The 23,854-nt window shown below is 36.8% G+C and overlaps 1 protein-coding gene across 1 annotated transcript in view; it reads left to right on the top strand.

Moving 5' to 3' along the window:
* Positions 1–503: 503 nt before the first annotated feature.
* Positions 504–23,854, top strand: part of LOC145986654 (scavenger receptor class B member 1-like) — a 45,262-nt gene continuing 21,911 nt past the window's right edge. Inside the window, exons 1-5 of the mRNA XM_083120928.1 lie at positions 504–670; positions 13,498–13,589; positions 18,690–18,850; positions 19,426–19,567; positions 22,898–23,101. Coding sequence (XP_082977054.1) covers positions 565–670; positions 13,498–13,589; positions 18,690–18,850; positions 19,426–19,567; positions 22,898–23,101 — 705 coding nt within the window. The 5' untranslated portion in view covers positions 504–564. The remainder of the gene's footprint in view (positions 671–13,497; positions 13,590–18,689; positions 18,851–19,425; positions 19,568–22,897; positions 23,102–23,854) is intronic.

Raw genomic sequence — 23,854 nt, 5'->3', positions numbered from 1 at the left:
CCCTCCCCCCTTCCCTTTAGCGTCGTCACTGATTCCAACTGCAATAATTGATAATCTGACTGGCGTCATATTTTCTCAACTGCGTTCCTACTTCTTACAATAGTATTCTATTCGTATTGTTTTATAATGCAGACTGCCTATTTTTCCAAAACATTAATTGACATACAGTAACTTTGTCAAAGTTATATCTACTGTAATTTATTTATCAAGAGGAAAAAAGTTACGAGAAGCATTTTTTTTAATAAAATTTAAACAATTTGAAGTTCAACATCACACTCACATACTAATTAGTGGGAGGCGGGATGACACTGCCCGAGATTTCCCGCCACGGGAATCGAACCTGGATCACACGTGTGGCAGCCAGACGCCCTACTAGCACGAACTCCGTCACGAGGGACGCCTACAACTTACCAACATTTTCATGAATTTTAACCATAAATAGTGTTTTTCCTAATCTGCTAGTTGGCAACACTGGTTGTTTTGGTAAAGTCGCGATGGGGGAGACAGGAGTGTGCTGTTGCTAACTGCTACAAGGGTTATTGAGTTTTTCAAGATCGGGGAGGCATGAGCTCTGCTGCGTCCCTATCAAATGAAGATCGCAACGAAGTGAATAGTGGTCCGTCACTCGAAGTACACAAACCAAGACGAGCTTGCCGAAAGGATGTAACAGGTAAGCAATTTGTAATACAGTGCAAGTAGCAATTGAGACGATTCTGATTTATTCATATACACTAGCACTAGAAAGTGTAAACTGCATAATTTTCACAGCATCCCCCCTTAATTCGCACACTGGCCGGTTCTCATTTGTTTTTTAATATGTGAAAAAAACAGTTCCATTTTTAAAAATCTGTTAGTGAGGGCGTGAGGTGGCTGTATAAATAATCTTCAGAAAATAATGATTTTTGTGCTGAAATATGTAACAAAATTAAAGTTTAAAATGTAATATAATTAAAGTAGTTTTTATATTACTAATTAAAGAAAGGAAATTAGTTTTTACATGTGAGCGAAGTAAATTACGCGTAACTTATGTAAAAAACGTAACGAGTAAATTACTTTGCCAATCCTGCTCGCATGCCTCCATCACGTATCGAACTCGGGACCACTTGATTATAACGTGTCTACGTTACCACGATTTTTTTAGAAATAAAAGGGAAACCCGTAAAGAACAGTTTTCTCTTGTATTTCTCTTTCAGATCTTTTTCACATTAATTTGTCTTCATTCTCTATTGTTGTTTTTTTCATCCGGGACAAACATAAATATCCATGTACCCAGGATTCGAACCGTGGCATCGTAGCTCTCTGTGCTAACCATTTCACCACGGAGATCGAAATTACCACTAAGCTATCGGGAAGGCCCCGCGAGGTATCTCGTTTCAGTTCAAAGATTACTTATGTACACTTTCCAGTGAGAGCATTTTCCCCAGATATAATGTTATTAAGACGTTTAATGCTTGTGTATTTTATGCGCTTTTAACATCGCCAATATAAGAGCATTCCCTGACATTCGCTACGAGACTCGGCGGAAAGCTGCCCGGCATCAGCGCTTGTCTTTCCCGGCGAACGGGTCAGCGACAGTCGCTAGAGTCGGCTATTAAAATTACAGTTTTCATATTATGTACTAACCTTGACTACGGAAGGTGTTGAAAATGATGTCCCTCTGCTGCAACACATTCCTGGCATCTCCGAAGGAAATTGTGCAAGTTCGTCTATTGTAACTCTCCCGATTTTTCTCTTTTAACTCCCGGATGGTGTGCGGATTGTCTTTGCATACTTTATTTCCCCATTTTTCTTTCCACTTTTATTCAGAACTGACCCTGTTACTCTAAACTTTTTTACGAGGTTTAATATAAGCGACTGTCGCGGACCTGTTCGCCGGGATAGACAAGCGCTGATGCCAGGCCGCTTGCCGCCGAGACTCGTAGCGAATGTCAGGGAATGCTCTTATAATATAATATATAATTTCTGGTCTTTAGGTTAATCGTGACTATAAAAACGATTAATGATTAGATGACGTTACAAGAATAATGAAGCAGATATGTGCTGACCGAGATCGAATACTTGGGACTGGGAGGGTGCTTTTCAAACAAGCCCCCGTGCCGAAATGGTTATCACATTGCGCTACGACGCCAGGGGTCTCGGGTTCGAATGTCGGCCTTGGTATGGATGTTTCTGAGTGTATTCATCAATTTCATCATATCATCACTCATCCCCATCTTCGCAAATTAGCCAAAAGTTGCACAAGAAGCGAAGTATAATAAAGCAAATCAATCAATCAAACAAGCACGTTCTGTAATTTCTGGAGATGGTACCGAAACGACCTTGTAAAACTCGAGACGAGACAAAGACTTAACATCTGAGAATCTCGGTTTCGTTAGAGACTTTAATATGACATTTGAAAAAATTACATAAAAGAAATTTACTTTGGTAAGTAAGATATGAACTTCATTTTTTTTATTTTTTGTAGTGAGAGTTCCAATTTCGTAATTCTAATAATTTTTGTGTTTTTCACAAAAATTGTATTTCTTTTTTTTTTTCAAAAATTGGAAGATACTACGGTTCGATATAGGAATTACGTATATCAATATTTACTGTCGAAGAGACTTTACGTAAATTGAAATGTAAGGTACTGTATGTGAAAATTTGGCAATTACTTTCCTGTTACAAGTAGCAGACATACCGAAAGATATGGCTGCCTGATGTTGTGTTGTTTAACGCGCAATAACTTACATTTTGTTTTTTGTACCATTTTTACATTTTTGTACCTATTTTTCGAGATATCTTCGCTATTAGCCAAAAGTGGCAGAAGAGCGAATTAAAATATATCAATCAATGAATTAATGATTGAGATGAGTACGAGCATTTTCAACCGAGATTCGGTACAATTTGTATAGTTCTCTGTTAAGAAAGACATATCAGTCATTCCCAAACTATAGAAAGCGCCTTCCTTTCACATACAGTGTGATAGCAAGCTTAACTAATCCTTCTTGTTAACTGAGACCAGAAGGATAACAACGGAGCCGAGAAAGTAACCTCGCAACGTTTCTTATCAGATCTTTTGTGTTTTTCTTACTTGCAAAAAAGCTTATTGAAAGCTTTCGTTTTGAAGGATTGCTTTGTATTCACCGGAGGAGTATAGCTATTTTTTGTATTTCGTCATATTTCTTTTGTTTCATAAAAAATAGTGAAATCTGTACTATTAGAAATGAACATGAAAATTATGCCCATCTTGATAGAAGATTGAGTAAAACATACACGAAAGCACAACATACTGGAATTAAAGGACTTACCTTTTCAAATACTGGCATACCCTCCTAAGACATGCTGTAGCACGTTAAGAGTGGGCTGGAGGTTGGCATGAAAGTAGTTTCCTGGCCCGATGCGATACAGAGACACCTAGCGACATATCAGAGGACTAGGAATTCTTTTCGGCTGTCCTAAGCCTGAGGCCAGAGAACCTTCCTTCCTTCACCACCCCCTCCCCTCCGCGTGACTCCCGCAGTGAGGTTTCCAGGAAAAGGACACCCACCTGTTTCTTTTAATTCTGGTTTCGGAGGCTAAAATTTCTCCACTGGCAAAGCAATTCGCATTTCTCTGCTTGCTGGCTGACTCTTGCATGGAGCGAGACGAGTGGCAGGCTCCAGAGACAGAACATTCATGACTAAAGTTTTGATTGAATAAATTTGGTTGATTACAGTGGCTACTATAATTATGTTGAATTTTCTTGTTGAGGTTGGAATTTTATCAATTGAGAGTAAAGAAGGCGGTAGAGAATATCAGTTGAAAGAAAGTATTTTTCTTTGAAGGGGGTGTTTTTTTATACAAAATCAATATAATAATAATAATAATAAGGCAAGAATTAGTAACAATTATTATTTCAACTATTAACGAATCGAGTCCCTATTAGAGATGGGCAGGAGCGAAACTACCTGGAATTTAAAAAGGGTAAACGTAGACATGCGTTATAACATATGGAAAAACTGAAAAGGAGAAAGACGGACAAAACAATGTAACAAAATGTACAGTAGTAACAAAGATGTCAGGAAACAATAGTATAATATTGAACATACACTTTGATGAAGTAGTTTTCTTTGTTATGATCTGAATTAAGTCCCTTTGCAGAGTTCTCATCGTTGGAGTTCACAGCAGCTTTAATCGGCCAAGATTGATTGATTTTGTTTATTTTACTTCGCCTTTCTGCCACTCTTGGCTAATGATGATATGATGTAATCGATGAAGAGACGCTCACGAAGGACACGTATGCCCAGACCGGATTCGAACCCGGGACCACTGGCGTCGTAGCGAAATGAGATAAATACTCCGCCACGGGGCCGGCTAATCGGCCAAGGGTGGGGACAAATTCTCAGTGATGATGGGAATCCCCTGTGGAAACATATGACCAGTTCCTGCATCACATTAGTTGCTCTCTCCTATTGTGATTTTTCCCAATGTTAATTGATTGCTTGCCAAGTGAAATTTCAGTCCAACTAATTATAGTATGATCTTCAAGATCAGCACTATACGTGTTACAAAGTACTCTTAAAAAAATCCCAGTGAATTGGTCAAAATAAAGTGACAGAATTTCGAGGAGAGGCCGAGCCTCTGTGGACCCACACTTGGTTACGCCAATATACGTAAGTAAACCCGTGGTGCTACAGCCCCTGAGGGCCAGAGCCCACCTACCGACTGTAGGCCTCACTTCCAGTCCAACCAGTTATGTGCGGTCAGCACGACGAACCCCTAATCTTTGTTGTAGGTTTCCGTGACTCATTCATAGCTTCCCAATCTCCTCACGATGGTGGGTGGCAACCGGCCCTATACACAGGCCGAAATCTCAGGAGAAAAGTTGATACGTTTCCCCTAAGAGACTCGAACCTGCGCGCGTCCCGTAGACGGAGCTCAAACCATGATGCATCGGACCATACAGTCACGATGCAGAACAGCAGGGCCGTAGCCAGAATTTTATTTCGGGGGGAAGGCTCATCCCTTATCAGCAGCTGCCATCTAAGGGCGAAAAAGTGGGGAATAGAACCCCTGAAGATGAATTTCTCAGTATATTACAAGTTATTGTACAAGATGTTTAATGTAAGTAAAATTAATCACCGCTATACCCTATTTTAATTACATATTTGTAGGATTTCGGAACGGTCTTCAGCCTCACCCTCCCCCCCCCCCCGGTCACGTGCCTGCGGGAGAAAATATACATAAGTGCTGATCCCTTATTCTGATTGGCGTTTTAAGAATAGAATATCCTTCAGAGCTTCTCTAAGACATGGTCTTTTAAAAATCAGTTCTAGAGAAGAAACCTTGTCCAATTTACGTTTTCAACTTGTTTCCTTGTGTAGTTTTTAACGAAGAGAAAAGTTATCACAATTGGTAATCTGCTGGACAAGATCAACGTCGAATATGTAATTGAAACAAAAATTTTAATGTTCGTACCACGATGGTTTTACTGACTGAAAAGTTTATGTTTCATAATTTTGATTGAGCAGAGGGGGCTCTCTCTAACTGCACCAATCGCCGCCAACCCTATGATAATCTGTTTTAAGTCTACTTTATATACAGATAGACTAATCGGGACTGGATCTTTATTTATAGTGGGATTGAACTAACTATTAGGCGTCCACCGGATACCAAACTCAGGATATTTTAAATTACAAGGGTCACCTTTACCATTATGCTATAGGGGATGCAAAATATATCTGAAACTATTTTGAATGCAATGTAGAACGAAGGAGGCACCGTTCACATTGAAGGGGAAGACGCCAGGAAATCCTCCCTCCACTTTCCTAACCTGTACATCTCTAATTTGATTCTCAGCGAAGGCAAGAATTTTATCCAATATTTTATATCACTTTTGTTATTTTTAATGAAGAATTCGAAGTAATAATTTGTCTTTAAATCTCAAGTTAGAAAGTCAGCAAAAATTATGTTTTTATACTAAATTTTACATTAATTGAAGATTTGCAAAGAAACGGTAAACCGTTTTGTTGGTTGATTGATTTAGTGTTTTAAGCCCACTTTATGCACAGTAAGGCTAAGCGGGACTGGACCTACAGTTTAAAGTTGAATCCGAACCACTATGTGCCTCCACCGGGTATCGAACCTGGAACCCCTTGATAACAAGGCTACGACGCTACCACTGCACCATCGGGGAGGCCAGTGTAAACTTTTCGTCATCGTTCCACTCCAAAACAGATGTTTCTGTAAGAGCCACATCAAGTTTGTTTGGAAGTAGTGATGTTCTATGACACACACACACACACGCATATATCTCCTCAACAGGTACTATAGACCAGCAATGTCAAACTCAATTCGTGAGTAGGGCCGCATAACGATAATGTCAAAACTATCCGGGCCACATATCTAGAACCCCAACACCTTAAAATCCAGAACTAAGTGGTTCGACCCAATGGGGTCGGGGAGGGGGGGGGGATTCCAGTGATTATTATTGCAGCATCGATATGTAAATTATATAGACCTCCACCCATATTTTTTCATGGTTATAGTATTTTACATGTTAGTTTCGAGTATAAATTGATTACAATTGTAACTGTTTGTGTGCAATTATAGTTTCGTTTCGCACAGATTTCACTGTTTTTTTTTTTTAACAAGCTTCTCATAAGTCTGCAATAAGTTCTTTGTTAGCATGAAACTCTTAATGCAGACAACAAATGTTTTGTCAGTCATTCTTGATCATTCGGCTGTTTCATTAATCTTCATTATGGAAAACAACTTTTCACCAAGGCAAGTGCAACCAAAATTAATAAAATTTCTACAGCAAAATAGCTTATTCGAGGGTACTGCTATTGGAGATATAAGAAAAATCAAGGATAGCCCACCTCGCGATATTTATTTTTCAATACGAGTTGCACTGCAATTAAATAAGTTCCATTCGAAGTCAGGACTTTCACACGCACCATCTTAAAGAAAAGGGAGCAGAGCAGAACAAGATTATTGCCCTTCGCACCCTCTGAAGTCTTGAAACCTGTTTCCAACTTCATCAAGTAGTATTTTTACTTTGGACAAATTATAACTTTATTAAAAAGTTTTAATATAACGGAAGACTGTAACTTTGCAAAATGGCCTCCACTTCCTTCAAAATATCAGCTCTTGTGTCACGGGGAGGAATCATTCAAGTAGTTTTACTGTCATATCGAGATAAGAATCGCATCCACGAGTGAAGGGAGCAAACCGAGCTAGCTCACAGACGTCCGTAATTTCGCATATTGTGAGCGAAAAGGCAACAACACGAACAATTTTCGCTTTCGATTGTTCGTTGACTAAGTAATAAATCCTCTCCTCTGATTTTTTTATTAGCGTTGCTTTTCTGCAACGTTTGGCTAATGGCGACGATGAGGATGAGTAATGATATGATGAAATTGATGAAGGGACACATACAAAGAAAACCCATGCTCAGGCCAGGATTCGAACCCGCAACCTCTGGTGTCGCGACGGGTTGTGCTAACCACTCCGCCACAGATTATGGCAAATTTATTTCGTGATAAAGAAATATTTCTGAATGAATTTACTTTATCAGGGTACAAAATTTCTACGCTTTTCAGTATTCACTTCACAACAAAAGTAAGCATTTCACTTGAAAAATCTGCATTCCTCTTCTATAGTCCTTTTCTTACTCCCACGAAGTTTGGGCAGCGATATGGTTCTCTGAAACTTTTACAGAAACTGGCTTTTCTTCCAGGTAAATCCTTAAAAATCAAGAAACAGACTCATAGACGACAGAAAGTATGCACGCTGCCCTCCCCCAGCTGGCAAGATATTTTCGTACTTCAGAAATAACCTGTCAATCAGCTTGCTTAGTTGACACAACACCTACTCTATAAGGGAATGTATACCTGTGTAGGGAAAATTGGTCAATGTGTTGAAGTTTGGATGAGTCTGGTCTTGTATCACGAGAAAAGAGAAAACGGGATAACTACAAATGTATAGATAATTTCAAGCATGAAGTGTTAAGTGGGGCCAAGGCGGGCCGCATTAACGAATGCTGGGGCTCACATGCGGCCCGCGAGTTTGACTGGCCGAAATATGAGGAGAAAAGTTGTCACGCTCATCCACGAGACTCGAACCTGCGCGCGTCCCACCGTTGATTCACATAGTACTACATGTGAGGTAAAACTATCGAAATGTAAAAAGAAGAAGCGTCACCACCCTCCCCGCCTTTTCTACATTTTATTCAAATCGAACACGAGGCACGTATCTAGATATATATTTCGGAGCGGCGTCCTAACGTAATGTCTCAAAATAATAATATTAATAATGTTAAATTAAAATAAGTATAATTATATTAAATTAATTAATATATTTTTATAAGATGAATAGGTAAGAAGGCGGTATAACAACAGTGATACAGTATAACATCACGTATTCATTATCTAGCTTACGTGTAGTTAAGGTCGGCAAAATTTAAAAAAAATAGAAACTGCCCTGGCAAGGAAATTAATGTCAAATAGATAAAGAATATAATATTTATTGAGTATGAAAAAATGATGTTAGATACAGTTGACGAAAGTAAAATTCCTGGTAATATTTTGCATGTTATTATAAGTAGTAATAATTCTTGCATAAATCTTCTTTGGTACTGTCATTCAAAGTCGTATTACTTTCCAATATTTTTGCGGAAATAAACAATTTGCGATTAAACAACCACCTTATTGTCATTACTTAATTGAAGTTTATGATCTCATTATTTAATTTTTTTGTACTTGGTAAGTCTTTCGGGGGGACGTTGGGACACCTGGACCCCCCTAAATACGTCCTTCGCGGTAAGATCGAGATAAAGTTACTGTGTCACTGGTTCCAATTCATGGTAAATATGCTCTGCTTCTCTACAATCAAACATACACAAACTCATGGCCTTCCTGCTTTCTTGGTTTCTTGCCTGGGAAGAGGCAATAAATCAAGCTGTGACAGCTACGGGACCTTCTGACGAGGGGACGGAACCCAGCTGTGCAGAGGATTCAAACACCCGCGCGTACTAGCCCTCACCGTCAGCCTGGGGCAATTTTGCAACAGAGGCATCTAGTGGCCAAGTGTCGAACTATGATGAATGAAATTCGGCTGAAGCGGCCGTATCTTTCGCCGTCGATAATACATGACATTTTTAAACAATCATTTTGGGCTGTGCAAGTGATTTTTAAAAGAAAAGCCCTCCCTAGCTTAGTCATAAAAGGATTGAGCATTACGTTAGTATGCATCATAATGGCCATTTTCGTTGGTGCTACCCACAAATCCTATAACCATTCTGTGCTTATTTACGTATTTCCTTATGGGAAATTGAAAAAAAATAATGGAATTTGTGCATATTTATCGGACTGAAATTGCATAAATGTGTCATGTACTCAAAGTTTCATAAAGTAAGTTCACATCTACTGCGTGTTTTCCGGCAAATTTTTGTCCTAAAACGTTATATTCAACAAAATGCAAAAAAGCCCATGTTAAATTTAAGCACTTTCCACGGCGACCTTCGCCAAACTCCACCTCCCTCTTAAGTATAAAGTTCAGATGGTTTATAGTTTATAATACTTGATATAATCGATTTCTTCTTTGTTTCGCTGAAGTTATCACTTCACTTCCGCAGTGAAAACTTTTGTCTCTCACACAAATGTGTAGATTTCACGGAAAATGAACTGTCATTACATAAACACTAATTATTCACACTATGTAATAAATTACTATATTATTATTGGGTAACGAGAAAATTCATACGAGTTTATGATTAACATTTTACACTGCGCAACAGTGATGTGCCGTAGACTATAAGTTTACGTCTACATGCGTTGTCTACACGTAATCTACGCGTAGATTACATTGGGTTGTAGTTTACATAGACTACGTAGACAATCTAAAGTGCACTAAAATTAATTTTCAAGGGTTTCATGAAAGGAAAGTGAAATTTTGAACTATATTGGTTCCTAACGAAACGAAAAGAATCCCATTTACAACAAAATTTCTCTTTTCTTCTATGATCAACTATGGAAGAAGATAAATAGTATGCAAAAAACAACAACAGATGGCAGTGATGAGGCAAAAATTGTATTTTCCCCATAATACACTAGAATATTTCCTATATTAGGTTTCTTCCTAGGTGAGAAATTGTTCGAATTTGAAAGAAAGAGTATGAAAAATTATCCTCACACATCGGCAACTGATACGCAGTATAATTTTCTTTTAATTCCACGGCGCTCTTTGCTAACTTATCATCTTTCGTCATGTTGTTTACATACATTACGTAATCTACGTGTAGAATGTAGACTATCGTTGTTTACGCGTAGACGCACATCACTGCTGCGCAATCCCTCCACAATAAACATAATCACAGTTGCCAGATCCTGATTTAGTTCGATATCTATATATATAAAAATGAATGTATGTGTTGTGTGTGTGTTTGTTCCGGCATAACTCTCGAACGCCTGGAGCGATTTGAACCCAACTTGGTACACGAATCACTTGCAATCTCGAAAGAAATACTGTGGGGGTAAGACACCCCTGGCACCCCAAGGGGCGAAATGTAAAAATAATAAAAAACGTCCGATATTAGTGTGGAATCCATAGTTTTCGGGGTCGCTAAGATGTATAGTGACACTCCCAATGCCGTTTAACTCCAAGATATCCCTGGCACCCCTAGGGGTGGGGTTGGGAAGTGGGTGACATGTAAAGATAATCGAAAACGACAGATATTAGTGCGGAATCTATAGTTTTCGGGGTCGCTAAGATGAATAGTGACACTCCCAATGCCGTTCAACTCCAAGACACCCCTGGCACCCCTAGGAGTGGTGGTAGGAAGGGGGTGACATGTAAAAATAATCGAAAACGACAGATATTAGTGCAGAATCTATAGTTTTCTGGGTCGCTAAGATGAATAGTGACACTCCCAATGCCGTTCAACTCCAAAACACCTCTGGCACCCCTAGGAGGGGGTGACATGTAAAAAACGACCGATATTAGTGTGGAATGCATAGTTTTCGGGGTCGCTAAGATGAATAGTGATACTCCCAATATCGTTCAACTCTAAGACACCTCTGGCACCCCTAGGGGTGGAGGTGGGAAGGGGTGACATGTAAAACGACCGAGAATCCATATTTTTCGGGGTCGCTAAGATGAATAGTGACATTCCCAATACCGTTCAACTGCAAGACATCCCTGGCATCCCTAGGGGTGGGGGTGGAAAGGGGTGACATGTAAAGATAATCGAAAACTACCGATATTATTGTGAAATCCATGGTTTTCTGGCTCCCTAAGATGAATAGTGCCACTACCAATGCCGTTCAACTACAAGACACCTCTGGCATCCCTAGGGATGGGGTTGGGAAGGGGGTGACATGCAAAACGACCGATATTAGTGTGGAATCCATAGTTTTCTGGGTCGCTAAGATGAATAGTGACAATCCCAATGCCGTTCAATTCCAAGACACCCCTGGCATCCCTAGGAGTGGTGGTAGGAAGGGGGTGACATGTAAAAATAATCGAAAACGACAGATATTAGTGTGGAATCCATAGTTTTCGGGGTCGCTAAGATGAATAGTGACACTCCCAATGTCGTTTAACTCCAAGTTCATTTTACACTATAGTTAGAATTCATCATTTTCGTGTCTAATAGAAGATTGGGATAAATAAATACCCAGGCAACGCCAAGCAATGAGCTAATTCTGTATAAAGCTCAAATCATCCACAAGAGAATTTATCATTATCGTCATCATGATTATTATCATTTCAATTTTTTATTTTTATCTGTATAGGGTACAATATTTTGATGCCCTTCCTTGAATTTTTTGCAGACATACTGTGCACCATTTTTTTCTTTGTGGCATGCCCAAGGAAATTAGGAAGCTAACCGACGGACCGTAAGATGGCGTTTTTTCTTATGAATGGTTGAATAAAGTGGTGGGAGGAGGATACTCGCTCAACTCCTCCCAAGGCACGCTACAGAGTTCACTGCAAAAAATTAATGTATTTGTTTTTGTTTAAAATAATCATTTTGAAGCAATTACTTTAGCCCCAGTATCCCCCATCCTTCATTTCTGATCTACAAAAGAGATTGGACATAAAATTGATTGTTGTGTGCGAATAATTTTTCCTAGAAACACGCAGTTTCTTTTAAATTGTTCCTCTTGAATCGAGCTTTCATTTTAGTAAAATAATTATTACTCTTAAACTGTGCACTTTATAGGAAGAACGTTGAAATGGAAGTTGAGATTTGTTTCTTTAAGTCCACTTTATTCACAGACAGGCTAATCGGAATTGGATCTACAGTTTAAAGTGAGATTAGAACCACTGTGCAATGTGCCTGCACTGGGTATTGAACCCGGGACCCTTTGAATACAAGGCAACGAAGTTATCACTATACCAACAGGAAGGCACCTTGGAACGGAAGTTGTAGAGTATAACAAATACTGTCAAAATCATACATTACATTATTTCTATCATCAAATTTAGGACCAAAACATGACCTACGCATTAGGAATGTGGTTATTTATCGGGACCTGTTCTCATAACCCGTCTCCGGATATTTCGATGTTCTCAAGTTTCTCTTGGGCACTCTCAGGGTATTGCAACTTACTATGGGCACCTGAAACTAATAATAAATCTCTAAGTAACAGAAAAAAAGCCTCCTGCACATTTCTGATGCCAAAGATCGTCTTGGAAACAGCTGAAAAAATAGGTGTGTTTTACCCAAGTAGGTAACTCATTGCTGTCTGTCTTTTGGGTGTATCCTAATATTACCAAAATTCCTGGCCAGACATGCACATAGAAAGGGGTGATTTTCTTTCTGCCTGCCTCAATTACAGTTGCAATTATATATATAAAACCCAGAAGAAACCAAAACACATTACTCTGTTGCCAATTTTAGTTATTGTTGCGATTCTAATGAGGCAACATAACATTTGGCTCTCTTAATCCCTCAACTACATGCATTTGGCATCATATTCTTCATGACAGAGTATCAAGCCCTGCTGCATCACTTTTTCTGCAGAAACCACAGCAAGTGCCACAGTTATCATCAGAATGCAATGCTACATATTTTCCCTCTTCTTTGTTGACTTAAAATTACTAATTTAAAATTTTTAACCCCCCTCCCCCTCTCCAGTCAACAAAGTAAAACAAGCAAAACAAGCTTGGTAACACAGAACCAGTCTTTCTATGTCTATGATGCCTAAACTACAAAAATTGTAGCAATGATTTCTCCTGGCAAAGCGAAAATGAGCATCATGGACATTGTTATGTCTTATGAGAAAAAATAGGCTTAACTCATCCTACTCTATGACTCACCTTCATATGCTACATGTCATTTCATAGTTCCCAATTTACAAGTTGCTTAAATGTTGCCTCATTGAAATTTCTTTGCACTCTTGATATTAAGGAGGAATTAAAATTTGTCTTTAAAAAAATGTCATTTTAATAAGCTTTTCACTATTACAAGTTGTTGCAATAAGGTTTTTTCACACAAAATAATACAGTTTCTCTCTTTTCTGAATATTTCAGCTGTGATTATATTCACCATCTTGTTACTACTGTGTGCAACGGGTGCTCTATTAGCATGGACTACAAATTTTGTAGATGAAATTATTGTTCAGGTAAATAATATTTTATATATCAGTGAGATTGATATTTTATTAGAATCTTCCAGGAGCATAGCTTTGATTTTCTTAAAGGGCATGCTGTTTAACTCCATTAAAAAAAATCCATATTAACCCTTAATCAGTTGCAGCTGGAAAAGTAACACATCGGTCGTGCTTTATCTGTGAGATACAAGTACGGTTTTACTAACATATTCATGAGTACTTTTTAATTATCACTTGATTTTATTTTAATCCTGTATATAATGATTCTTAAATATCTTAAAAACATTTTTTTAGCACTACGTATGACATTTCTTGTCACATACAAACCGCTCTCGTCATCACATTCCACTTCAGTCTCCGAATCACCTCTTTCCTCTAAATTATCACAATCGCTGACAGATCCTTCAACACTGATATCATCATCATCATCTCCACTGCATTCACCATCACTACTGCAGAGCATTGTGGATGAATAAGTTCAGTGTCATTTTCTGGATCCAAACAGTCCATTCTCAAAGTGGCACTAACCCAAATGAAATCAGACACTGTGTATCTCACAAATAAACAGCTTACAAAGCCAGATACGAAGATTTTGATTTGATCTGTGTTTTAATTCCACTTTATGTACAGAAAGGCTAATCAGGACTGGACCTACAGTTTAAAGTGGGAACTGAACCACCATCTGCCTCCACTGGGTATTGAACCTGGGACACCAGGTGGAGACTGTGGTTGTCTGTATTCAGATAAAGAGAGAAAACCTACTGAGAAACTTAGGACCACATGTCTAATCCCTTCCGAGAAAATAAACAATTTTAGTCCCATGTATCTCATAGACATGGCACAACTGATGTAAGGTTAAGGCCAAAGGAACCATGTAGGAAGCTGTTCAAGAATTATGTGTTCTGCCACTCCCATGCTTGTACATTTTTCACCTGCTCTATTATGTAAAAGAAAACTTCTATGAATGGATGATATTCAATGTGACATCAGTGGCGGAGAGAATGATGGGAAATCTGGCCAAACCACATGTGCTCCAGCACTCAGTCCGGCAAGTCATAGCAAACGTGAAGCGAAGCAAATGCTGCGTGCATGAAAATGACCCGATGTTTAACAATTTCTATTGTATTACTATTATTGTATATTTTCAAATGAAGTTTCCTTTGGTGAATTAATGCATTGTGTATGCGTGTGTGCCATTGTTTATGTATTAATTGTGTGAGAACATCATACCTTTATACAGTTTCGTCGGTGGTTAAGATGGCGTGATTTTTCCAATCCGGGGTGAAATATGAATCGTATCTGAAAGGCAAGTACTGTGTTTATGGCTAGCGTTATATAACTTTATGTTACTCTTTACATCCAAATGCTTTGCAACGCATGTGGTTGTTGTACGATCTCTAATAATGTTCACAGAAAATTTGAAATACTGCTTATCAATCAGCGGGTGCGTTCGAAGTATGCGTATATTTGTATATACTTTTCAGCATATCTTCTATCCCTGTCTCAATACACATGCGAAAAGTGACAGTAATATGTTATGGCTTTAAAAAATACAGTACACAATTTTTTACTTCCGAACATTTCTATAAATTATCATTTTCACGAGACAAAGTTTGCTTTAATTCACTTTTTTGAAAAAATATATTTTTAATTTTCTTTAAAATTCCCTCCAGCGGAATTTCGGATCCTTCGATTACATTAGCCACTGCACTATTGGATAGGTCCGATTGATTTCATGAGAAACAGGCTCCATAGTCCTGTATTTTTTTCGTATGTTACATAGCTTTCAACAAAAGTTGTTTTGTGGCAAATAGCAGATTTTTAAATACTCTGGTCATTGTTGAAGTCTATGTTTCGTATATAATCTAATGTGAAAGTCTACATTTGGTTTATAATCATTATATTTGTACCTTGAATCACTACCACAAAAGCTGTGAACACAATGCTTATCCAACGTGTTTTCAATATGCTCAGTCTGTGCTGCAAAATGTTTGCTGGAATCATGGCCATAGACGTGCTTTCGTGCAATGAATTCTGGAGGAAGTTATTTGCTGAATATCATCCATTATTTAGGTGTCACCATGATATACACAATTATAACACAAGAAATAAAACTAACTTACTAATACCTGTACACAATACAATCTTATATGAAAAAGACCTAGGTACACAGGGATTCTCTTGTGTAACAACCTACCAAACTACATAAAAACAAGGGCCTCCTCGATGGCACAGTGGTAGCGTCAAGGGGTCCCGAGTTCGATACCCGGTGGAGGCACATGGTGGTTCGGATCCCACTTTATACTGTAAGTCCAGTCCCAATTAGCCTTACTGTGCATAAAGTGGACTTAAAACACCAACTCAATCAATACGTAAAAACAATCTAAACCTGCAAAGCTTTTAAGAGAGAACTATACAGATACTAACTGGAACATTGCTTTTACTCAATTGATGAATATGTAAGCATGCAATAATAAAATTTTCTTCTTTCTTTTTTATTGTTTTTATCTTTTTTACTTTTCACTGTATACATGTATTGTATTTCATTGTTATACTCCATGATATTTTATTTTATTCCACTGCATTGGCAGTGTATTATTGTTGTAATGCTCATGGTATTGTAAACGCAAATTGATAACATTTCCATTCCAGTATTTCATCACATTAGACTATATTTCACTATATTTTACTATATTTCATGTGTACATATATTGTATTTCATTATACTATTATATTGCAATTTCTATGATATTGTAAATACAAATATGTTCGATATCACTGCATGTAATTGCAAACAATGTGATTCATGGATGAAATCAATCAATCAATCAATGGGGGACAGCATTATACGTATTTAATAGTTGACAGTATTTACATATTAATTTTGCTAATATTGTATAGCATATAAAATAATTAAATATATACAGTGGAACCTCGATTTTCAGGAGACCAAGGTGAAAAACTTAAAATGTGGCAAGATGTAAAATTGAAGTTCCACTGCATAATGAAAATTAAAACCTTTTGCAATTTTGATAACATACCCACACATTACTTCTGTAGAGTGATCTACAGTTACAACAGAAGAACCTATGATATATTTCCTGGCGATCCTTAATAGTGCGTCAAAATTGAAATGTAGCTCCAAATTAACAGACTTAAAATAAACGGAGTCCACAGAGACAATCTTAACTAGCCTTTCCACTTTCTGCTAAGGGTTTTGAAAGTAATCCATGTAATTATGAGAAAAGCATTATGAAATATTATTAAATAAACCAATCATATTCTTTTAAGAGGTTTTATCTGAATTTGTTAATCCCAATCTGCCTTATGCTCTACTTCTGAAGTACTATCTGTCCAGAAACGAAGTGGTCAATTCTAGAGCTAACGTTCAGCAGTGAGAATTTATTGGTACCACGCAACATAGATAGGTTGCTTTTACAACTCACGACATACTACAGTTATGTAACTAATGAGTAGGGACACTGATTTATGGTAAATAAAATTCATTTATTTCGCATTTAAAAAGTTACAATTTCGGTATATAAAAGCGGTGAAAAAAGATCATTTCATTGGAAAAGCGGTAAATAAAAGTCAAAGTTAAGTAGTATGCACCTACCTTTTATCAGTTAAAGTGTACACTTAACATAACCTCTGCATTGCATGGTTTTAAATTGTATCTCTGGTTGATCATTATTAGGGAGACAAATTTATGGTAAATAAAAACTGAGGAGAGCGGTAAATAAAATGTTACATCAGCGGTGGAAAAAAAAATGGCACACAATTTTTCATCATGAGAGGAAACATCATACAAAAGAGCTATAAATTGATAAACTACTTAATTTTTATATACTGTACACATGCACAAGTACTTAGCTGTCCAACCAAAAAGAGAACATCAACACAAAATCACTTCATTTCTAAATTGCATATCTCAAGTGATTTATTCATTGTATGTATTTAAAGGATATCCTTGCTGTCCATCAAATAAAATAATCACTACTGCACATACACAAACACATGTTGAAAATCACATGATGATAAACAAAATTCATTCATGACTGAACACAAATGACACCATTGTTTCCCTTGATGTGCGGGAACAGACTAATCTTATCGCTGCTACAGCTAGCAAGTTCAATGAAACTGGAAGTTGAGTGGAAATTCAGGGGAAGAAAGGAATGCAGCTTGACAGGGAGTGAAGATTTCGAACTGAGATTATGTACATGGGAAATCCCAATTTGCAGCGTCTTCCTGATGTGATAGGAGATAAAACATTTTTCAGCTGCAAGTGGTAGGAAACTTTAGGCAAACGTTTCGTTACAAATCGACAGTTTGCATGCACAACCTCGATTGCCGGTTTTTGCTTGTTTTCTACATAATTTGATGATATTTTGACGGTTATTTCGCGAAAAAGCGTTCATTTCGTGGAAAAGCACACATTTCGCATTACTTCGCAAATAAAAGTCATACATATTTCATCATTGGGGGTGTAGTTACGTGCAGAATGTTCAAAATTGCATCTTTTTTTTACATTGCACGATTTCGCGCATCGCGAAAATTCAATGTCCCTACTAACGAGTAATAGCTTTCACAGAAGTCTGATTCTGAGTTGAAGACTCCAAAGTCTATGGTTCTTGTAAAAATAGTTGTGAGAAACTGTAGGTAGCTAGTAGTATAGAAAAAACAGTTTCATCGCAAGACACATAATTGTTCTAAATGATAGAAGAATTCAGTAACTGCACAACAGGCTCCATAGTCTTTTATTTTTTTTGTATGTTACATAGCTTTATACAACTTTGTTTTGTGGCGAATGGCAGCTTTTTAGATAATCTGCTCATTGTTGAAGTCTACGCTTGGTATATAATCTAATGTGAAAGTCTACATTTGGTGAAACACCATTCTAATATATCAAATAAAATAATTCACATCAGAATATGATTATCAATTTCTTTTCTACCATTGTTTTCATAATTTGTACAGTACATTGTGGTAATCAATAGAGCATGGCTGGAAGCTTAAATATTGCTTTCTGCAATTTTATGATACAGTAGAATTGATATATTTCTTTTACTGATTTTGGCCTGGAAATAATTATGAAGTTTTCTTTTGCAGAATATGATCCTGAAAAATGGAACTGTGTCCTACAAATGGTTCAACCATCCACCAATCCATCCAATTTTAAATATATACATTTTCAATTACACTAATGTTGAAGCATTTGAGAGTGGAGAGGAGAGACTGCGAGTAGAAGAATTAGGACCCTATACTTACATGTGTGTGTCAAATATTTGATTCACCTTTATATCTTCATTTGTCAATGCTCTTATTTTTTTCACATAGTATATTGTATATTTATCATTTTTTTTTAGAATAATTATTTAGGTTTTTATAATGTTTAGTTTTTGTTACTATTTATAGATATGTCATGTGGAAGAGTACAACCCTCTCTGTACAGTCCTCACTAATTCTGGTCTCTGCATGAGTGTTGTAAATATTACAATTTCTTTATGTATATTCCATTATCTCAGATTTCTGTAGCATGTGATGCAAATGATATGTGCTTGGTGTTCCTTTAAATAAGTTCACTCATAAATACATACAGACAGATATTTTAATTTTGCTTGTTCATAGAAAGACATGGCAATTATGTCACATGTTTCATGCCATATTTTTTAAAAATATATTTTCTCTGATATTTTGCAACCACAGAAAAGATCTTCTACAAAATGACAATAATTGTTTCAGATTAAATTTTATTGTAAAATTGTAGGCTTTAATATTTTCCATTATATAAGTGTGCCAAGACCAATTTTTTACATGATGGTACTGATCTATAATTATCTTTCAGTGAAACACTGGAGAATACAAATATTCACCATGATGATGAAAATACAATTACATTCCAAGAAAGGAGAATATTTACATTTGTGCCTGAATTATCAAGGGGTGCTCCAACTGATTTAATCACTGTTCCAAATCTTGTGTTGCTGGTAAGATTTTTTAATAATAAATAATTTTAATACTAGTCTATTTAATAGTAAATACCATTTAGGGCAGGATATATGGTTGGTTTCTTGTAGAGCTGAGCTGATATTGATGCTGATGTGTTGATATCGGAAAGTATCAGGTAGAATTTATTTAACGACACCTGCTGATACTTTAATGGTATTTTGGTTTTTCATGGGATCCGCAAAAAATGCTGTGCGACACTTTTGCAGAGTCTTATTATCCTGGAAATTATGCAAAATTCGAAGCTTCTTTTTACTTTACATCAGTTTTGTGTGAAAAACTGGATTTTGTCATAACAACATGTAATTCCTGAATATTTTAAAGTAAAAATCTTGGTAAATTGATGCATATAATTACAGTGGAATACTTACACAATAAAGTTAATCAATATTTTGAAAAACTTTTTCATATTACAAGTTTCAAGCATTGCTATCAGTGCTGTATCGATATCTGTTCAAAGTGGTACCAGCTAACCCTAGTTTCTTGTGTGATTCTTACAACTAATGAAAAAGTATAACACTACATCCGATAATGAAAACAAATTTACATAATTAAATAGAAATAACAATGTACCTGTAGTAGTCAAAGTAGACTACTACAAAAATACAGCATATCTCTTTTAGTTTCTTCAATTCTTCACTTGTATCCATTCATTTTCCACATTCTTCAACTCTCATCACCAATCTTTTAATACTTCCTGGTTAAGATCTTTGTCTGTGTGGTCAAAATGATAAATTTCTATCTACTTTGTAACCACTGCAGGAACGTTTTTATTTCTGTTTTATTAATAGGAGTGCGATAATATAAACAGTTGCCAAGAAACATCATCACTACACAACCTTCTTACTGACCAGAGCAGAAAGCCATTATTTGTGAAATAATTAAGTACCAACTTCAAACTCAGTATCGAAGTATGCTAGTATTGCTTTCAAATAGCTCCACAATTATCCTAACAATGCTGAGTCAACACTGAAATTTAGGAGTTCTCACTGGGGATGCAATCCAGAAGCACTTGCACCATAAGGCCAGAGCACTCTAACTATTTGGCTAAGTGGAAGCTCACTCTTATATCCTGTGTGTTCTAAAATAAATACACTTGGAGTGTGGTTATATAAGGTAACATTTTCCTCATAATTTTATAATCATCAAAAGTAACTCTAAATTTAATTTTTCCAAGTAACTCTCTTTCAAGTATGGAGTTACTAGTTTCAAAGAGTAACAAGTTACAGTTAGCATTTCTTGAAAAAAGCAACTATTACTTGTAGCTGCATTACAAGTAACTCATTACTTTCAAATAATGTTTTTTTTATTACATCTTTCTAATTTAATTATGATGATTATCTTATTAATAGAGCCTTCTGTAACTTAATGTTGCTCAATATTGCTAGATGCTTGATTTAGTTCATTTTACTTTGCTTTTCTTTTGCTTGTGGCTAATCGTGGAGATGAGAATTAGTGATGATGTGATGAATGTGATCAAGGGACACTCACAAAGAACACCCATGCCAGGATTCGAACCTGAGACCCCTGGCTCCATAGCATGTACTAACCACTTTACCACAGATGTCGGCTACTGCTAGATAAATAGATACCTATGTGTCAAGGGATGTGTATGATCAAAAGAATTTTAGTGGATAGCAGTGGCGTAGCATTATAGTACACCCATATGCCTGGCGTTCCCTGATTTAAAATTTCAAAAATCTGTAAATTCTGTAAATATGAAGTAAATCTTGACTAATTTTATATATGTTTGACCTTCATGGCATTATAATAGCTATTTTTCGTGATCCGCTTGCAATACTCCACTAACAACACTCGTTCTAGCATATTTTTTCAATGCCTTTCCTGGCCGGATGCTGGGCAGGTTCAGCATAAAGGACTCTATAGACTCTATATTCCTTGCTGCCTATCCGGAGGGATAGCTTGGATCTCTACAGCATGTGTCCAATGCTCTCTCATATGCCAGCATACGGAGCAGAGAGCTATGTGATTGGTTCTAGGGTTTATGTGACCCTTCATGCCTTCTGAAGCAGACGAAAGCGGTATAATTCCTACCTGGTTCTTCGCGCTCATGCCACTCATGCTCTCTGATGCTACAATACACAATATTGACTGATGTAACTTTACCAAACTCAAATATACCATTTCTTAATGACCACTGCATTGTATAATTTATCGCACGAACAGCGATGTGCATTAAAAACTAAAAGAACACAGTTTTTATCAAATAAGTTGGTGAAGTCCTTGTAGCTGCTGTACCACTTAACCCACAAAACTATTTTTTTATGATTATTATTATTATTATTATTATTTCGATAGTATCTAATGGAAATGTTTAGCATTCATTTGAAAATGCTTAACATCGAATGGTCTGTGGACAAAATTACTTTAAAATGTTTATCACCATTCTCAAGATGCAATAAACAGTGGTCTGAATTACTAATCGGCACTGTTATGTCAGTAGAGTGTACGATAGTTGGATCATCCACCCACCTCCATGTCAGAGTGTTTTGCACAGCGTGCTAAGATGACAGAGGTCCCTTGTTCGAATCCCGGGTGTTTTTTATGAGTGTCCCTTCATCAACTTCATAAATATCATCACTCAAATTTATATTCGCAATTAAAAAGCGAAGTAAAATAAACCGAATCAATCAGTAGTTGGATCGCCCACAACAATGACGTCTACTGTTGTTCAGAGGCGCTTGTGATTCACGTAGGTTTTCTAATGACTTGCATCATATCAAAAAGTATAAAACACCTGAGTTTAAAACATTTGTTGCTCAGTGAGGCATCTAATTTTCTAGCTAAAACATGCATGGATGATGTTTTATTGAAAACCTAGCTGACTTCAGGCAGATAAATGATGCCTGTGGCGACTAATTCCACAAGTAAATTATTACGCAAAAATGGGCCGACGCTTCCTTCGGACTTGGTGTTCCCACCCGAAATGCCCATGCTACGCCACTGGTGGATAGAGTAACTGATTGGAAATTTAGTGGACAATTGTGACTTAAGTAGGATTTGAACTTTTGACCCAGGCATTCCATACCAATATAAGCTATTAAGCTATTGAGCTATGAAGTCAATTTCTGGTTCCATCCATTCCTCATGAACATGCTCAACCAAAAATAGTCTAGTCAGTCAACAGCCAATTTATGTCAATGGCTGATTAGTATGCAATGTTAAACTTCTAGTAAATCAGATTTCTTATCTGTGCTCAGAACTAGATTAAATATTACGATTCACAAGAATAGCAAAAGGTAAAATGCAACACTTTTCCAGAATACATTGTTACTTTTTATATATTTCAGGGTTTCATATCTTTGATTCGAGATTCTTACTACCTGGTAAAAGTAAAGATTTCTTCAATACTCGAATCATTGAATGTTAAATTATTTATCAAACTGAGTGTCAACGATTTTCTCTGGGGATATGAGGACATATTAGTAACTGCTGCAAAAATTATCCCTTTTAAATATCAAGTGCCTGTGGAAAAAGCTGGTGTTCTTGTTGGGGTAAGTCCTATTTATAATATTTTGAAACTTGTAACTAAATTTAACATTTGCCTATATATTTGTTATCAAATTGTGGTGTCTGGGTAAGGAATTATGTATGCAGGGGTGCCACCCTCGGAGTGCACGAAACTGGGGCATGCCATCGGAATAGTGCCAATACCTTATTTCTGAATTAAGCGTGACTATTTACTTATTTTTTTTAGTTTATTTTTAAGTCCACTTTATGCATACAAAGGCTAATCAGGACTGGACCCACAGTTTAAAGTGGGATCCAAACAAATATGTGCCTCCATCGGGTGTCTTCCCTATTTGTTTTAAAAAGAGTAGTATTTATTGGTGACAAGAATTAATTGAAGTTACTGCTGCATAACATAATAAGTATATTGCAAAATCATGTAGCAAATTAAGCTCAAAGGTTACTGTTATTTTTATGTCATTGTGTGGGTATTAAGTAAATACATACCTACTACAAAGTGTTCTTTAACAGTAACACTTGAATAGATTTAAAATAAGGCTATTATTTTTCATCATTAAAACCATAAAAACATACATGTTTTTTTAGAAAGAAGGTAAGTAGGAGGACCAGGGTAAAAGATTTGGGGGGGGTAGAAGGCAGTGGAAGGGTCAAAAATCCACCTCGCTGAGGTGAAAGTTTTATCTTGACGTGCCCCTGAACATATGTTTTAAATTCAACATTGGGGTACTTGTATGTTGTGTATCCATGTTCCTAATAATTAAAGCAACTAGTATTTT

The sequence above is a fragment of the Lepisma saccharinum genome, chromosome 4 (assembly GCF_977018435.1).
Source record: "Lepisma saccharinum chromosome 4, izLepSacc3.1, whole genome shotgun sequence".
In the NCBI taxonomy this organism is placed as follows: Eukaryota; Metazoa; Arthropoda; class Insecta; order Zygentoma; family Lepismatidae; genus Lepisma; species Lepisma saccharinum.
Note: the sequence above shows the minus strand (reverse complement) of the source record. Positions and strands in the feature narration are given on the sequence as shown.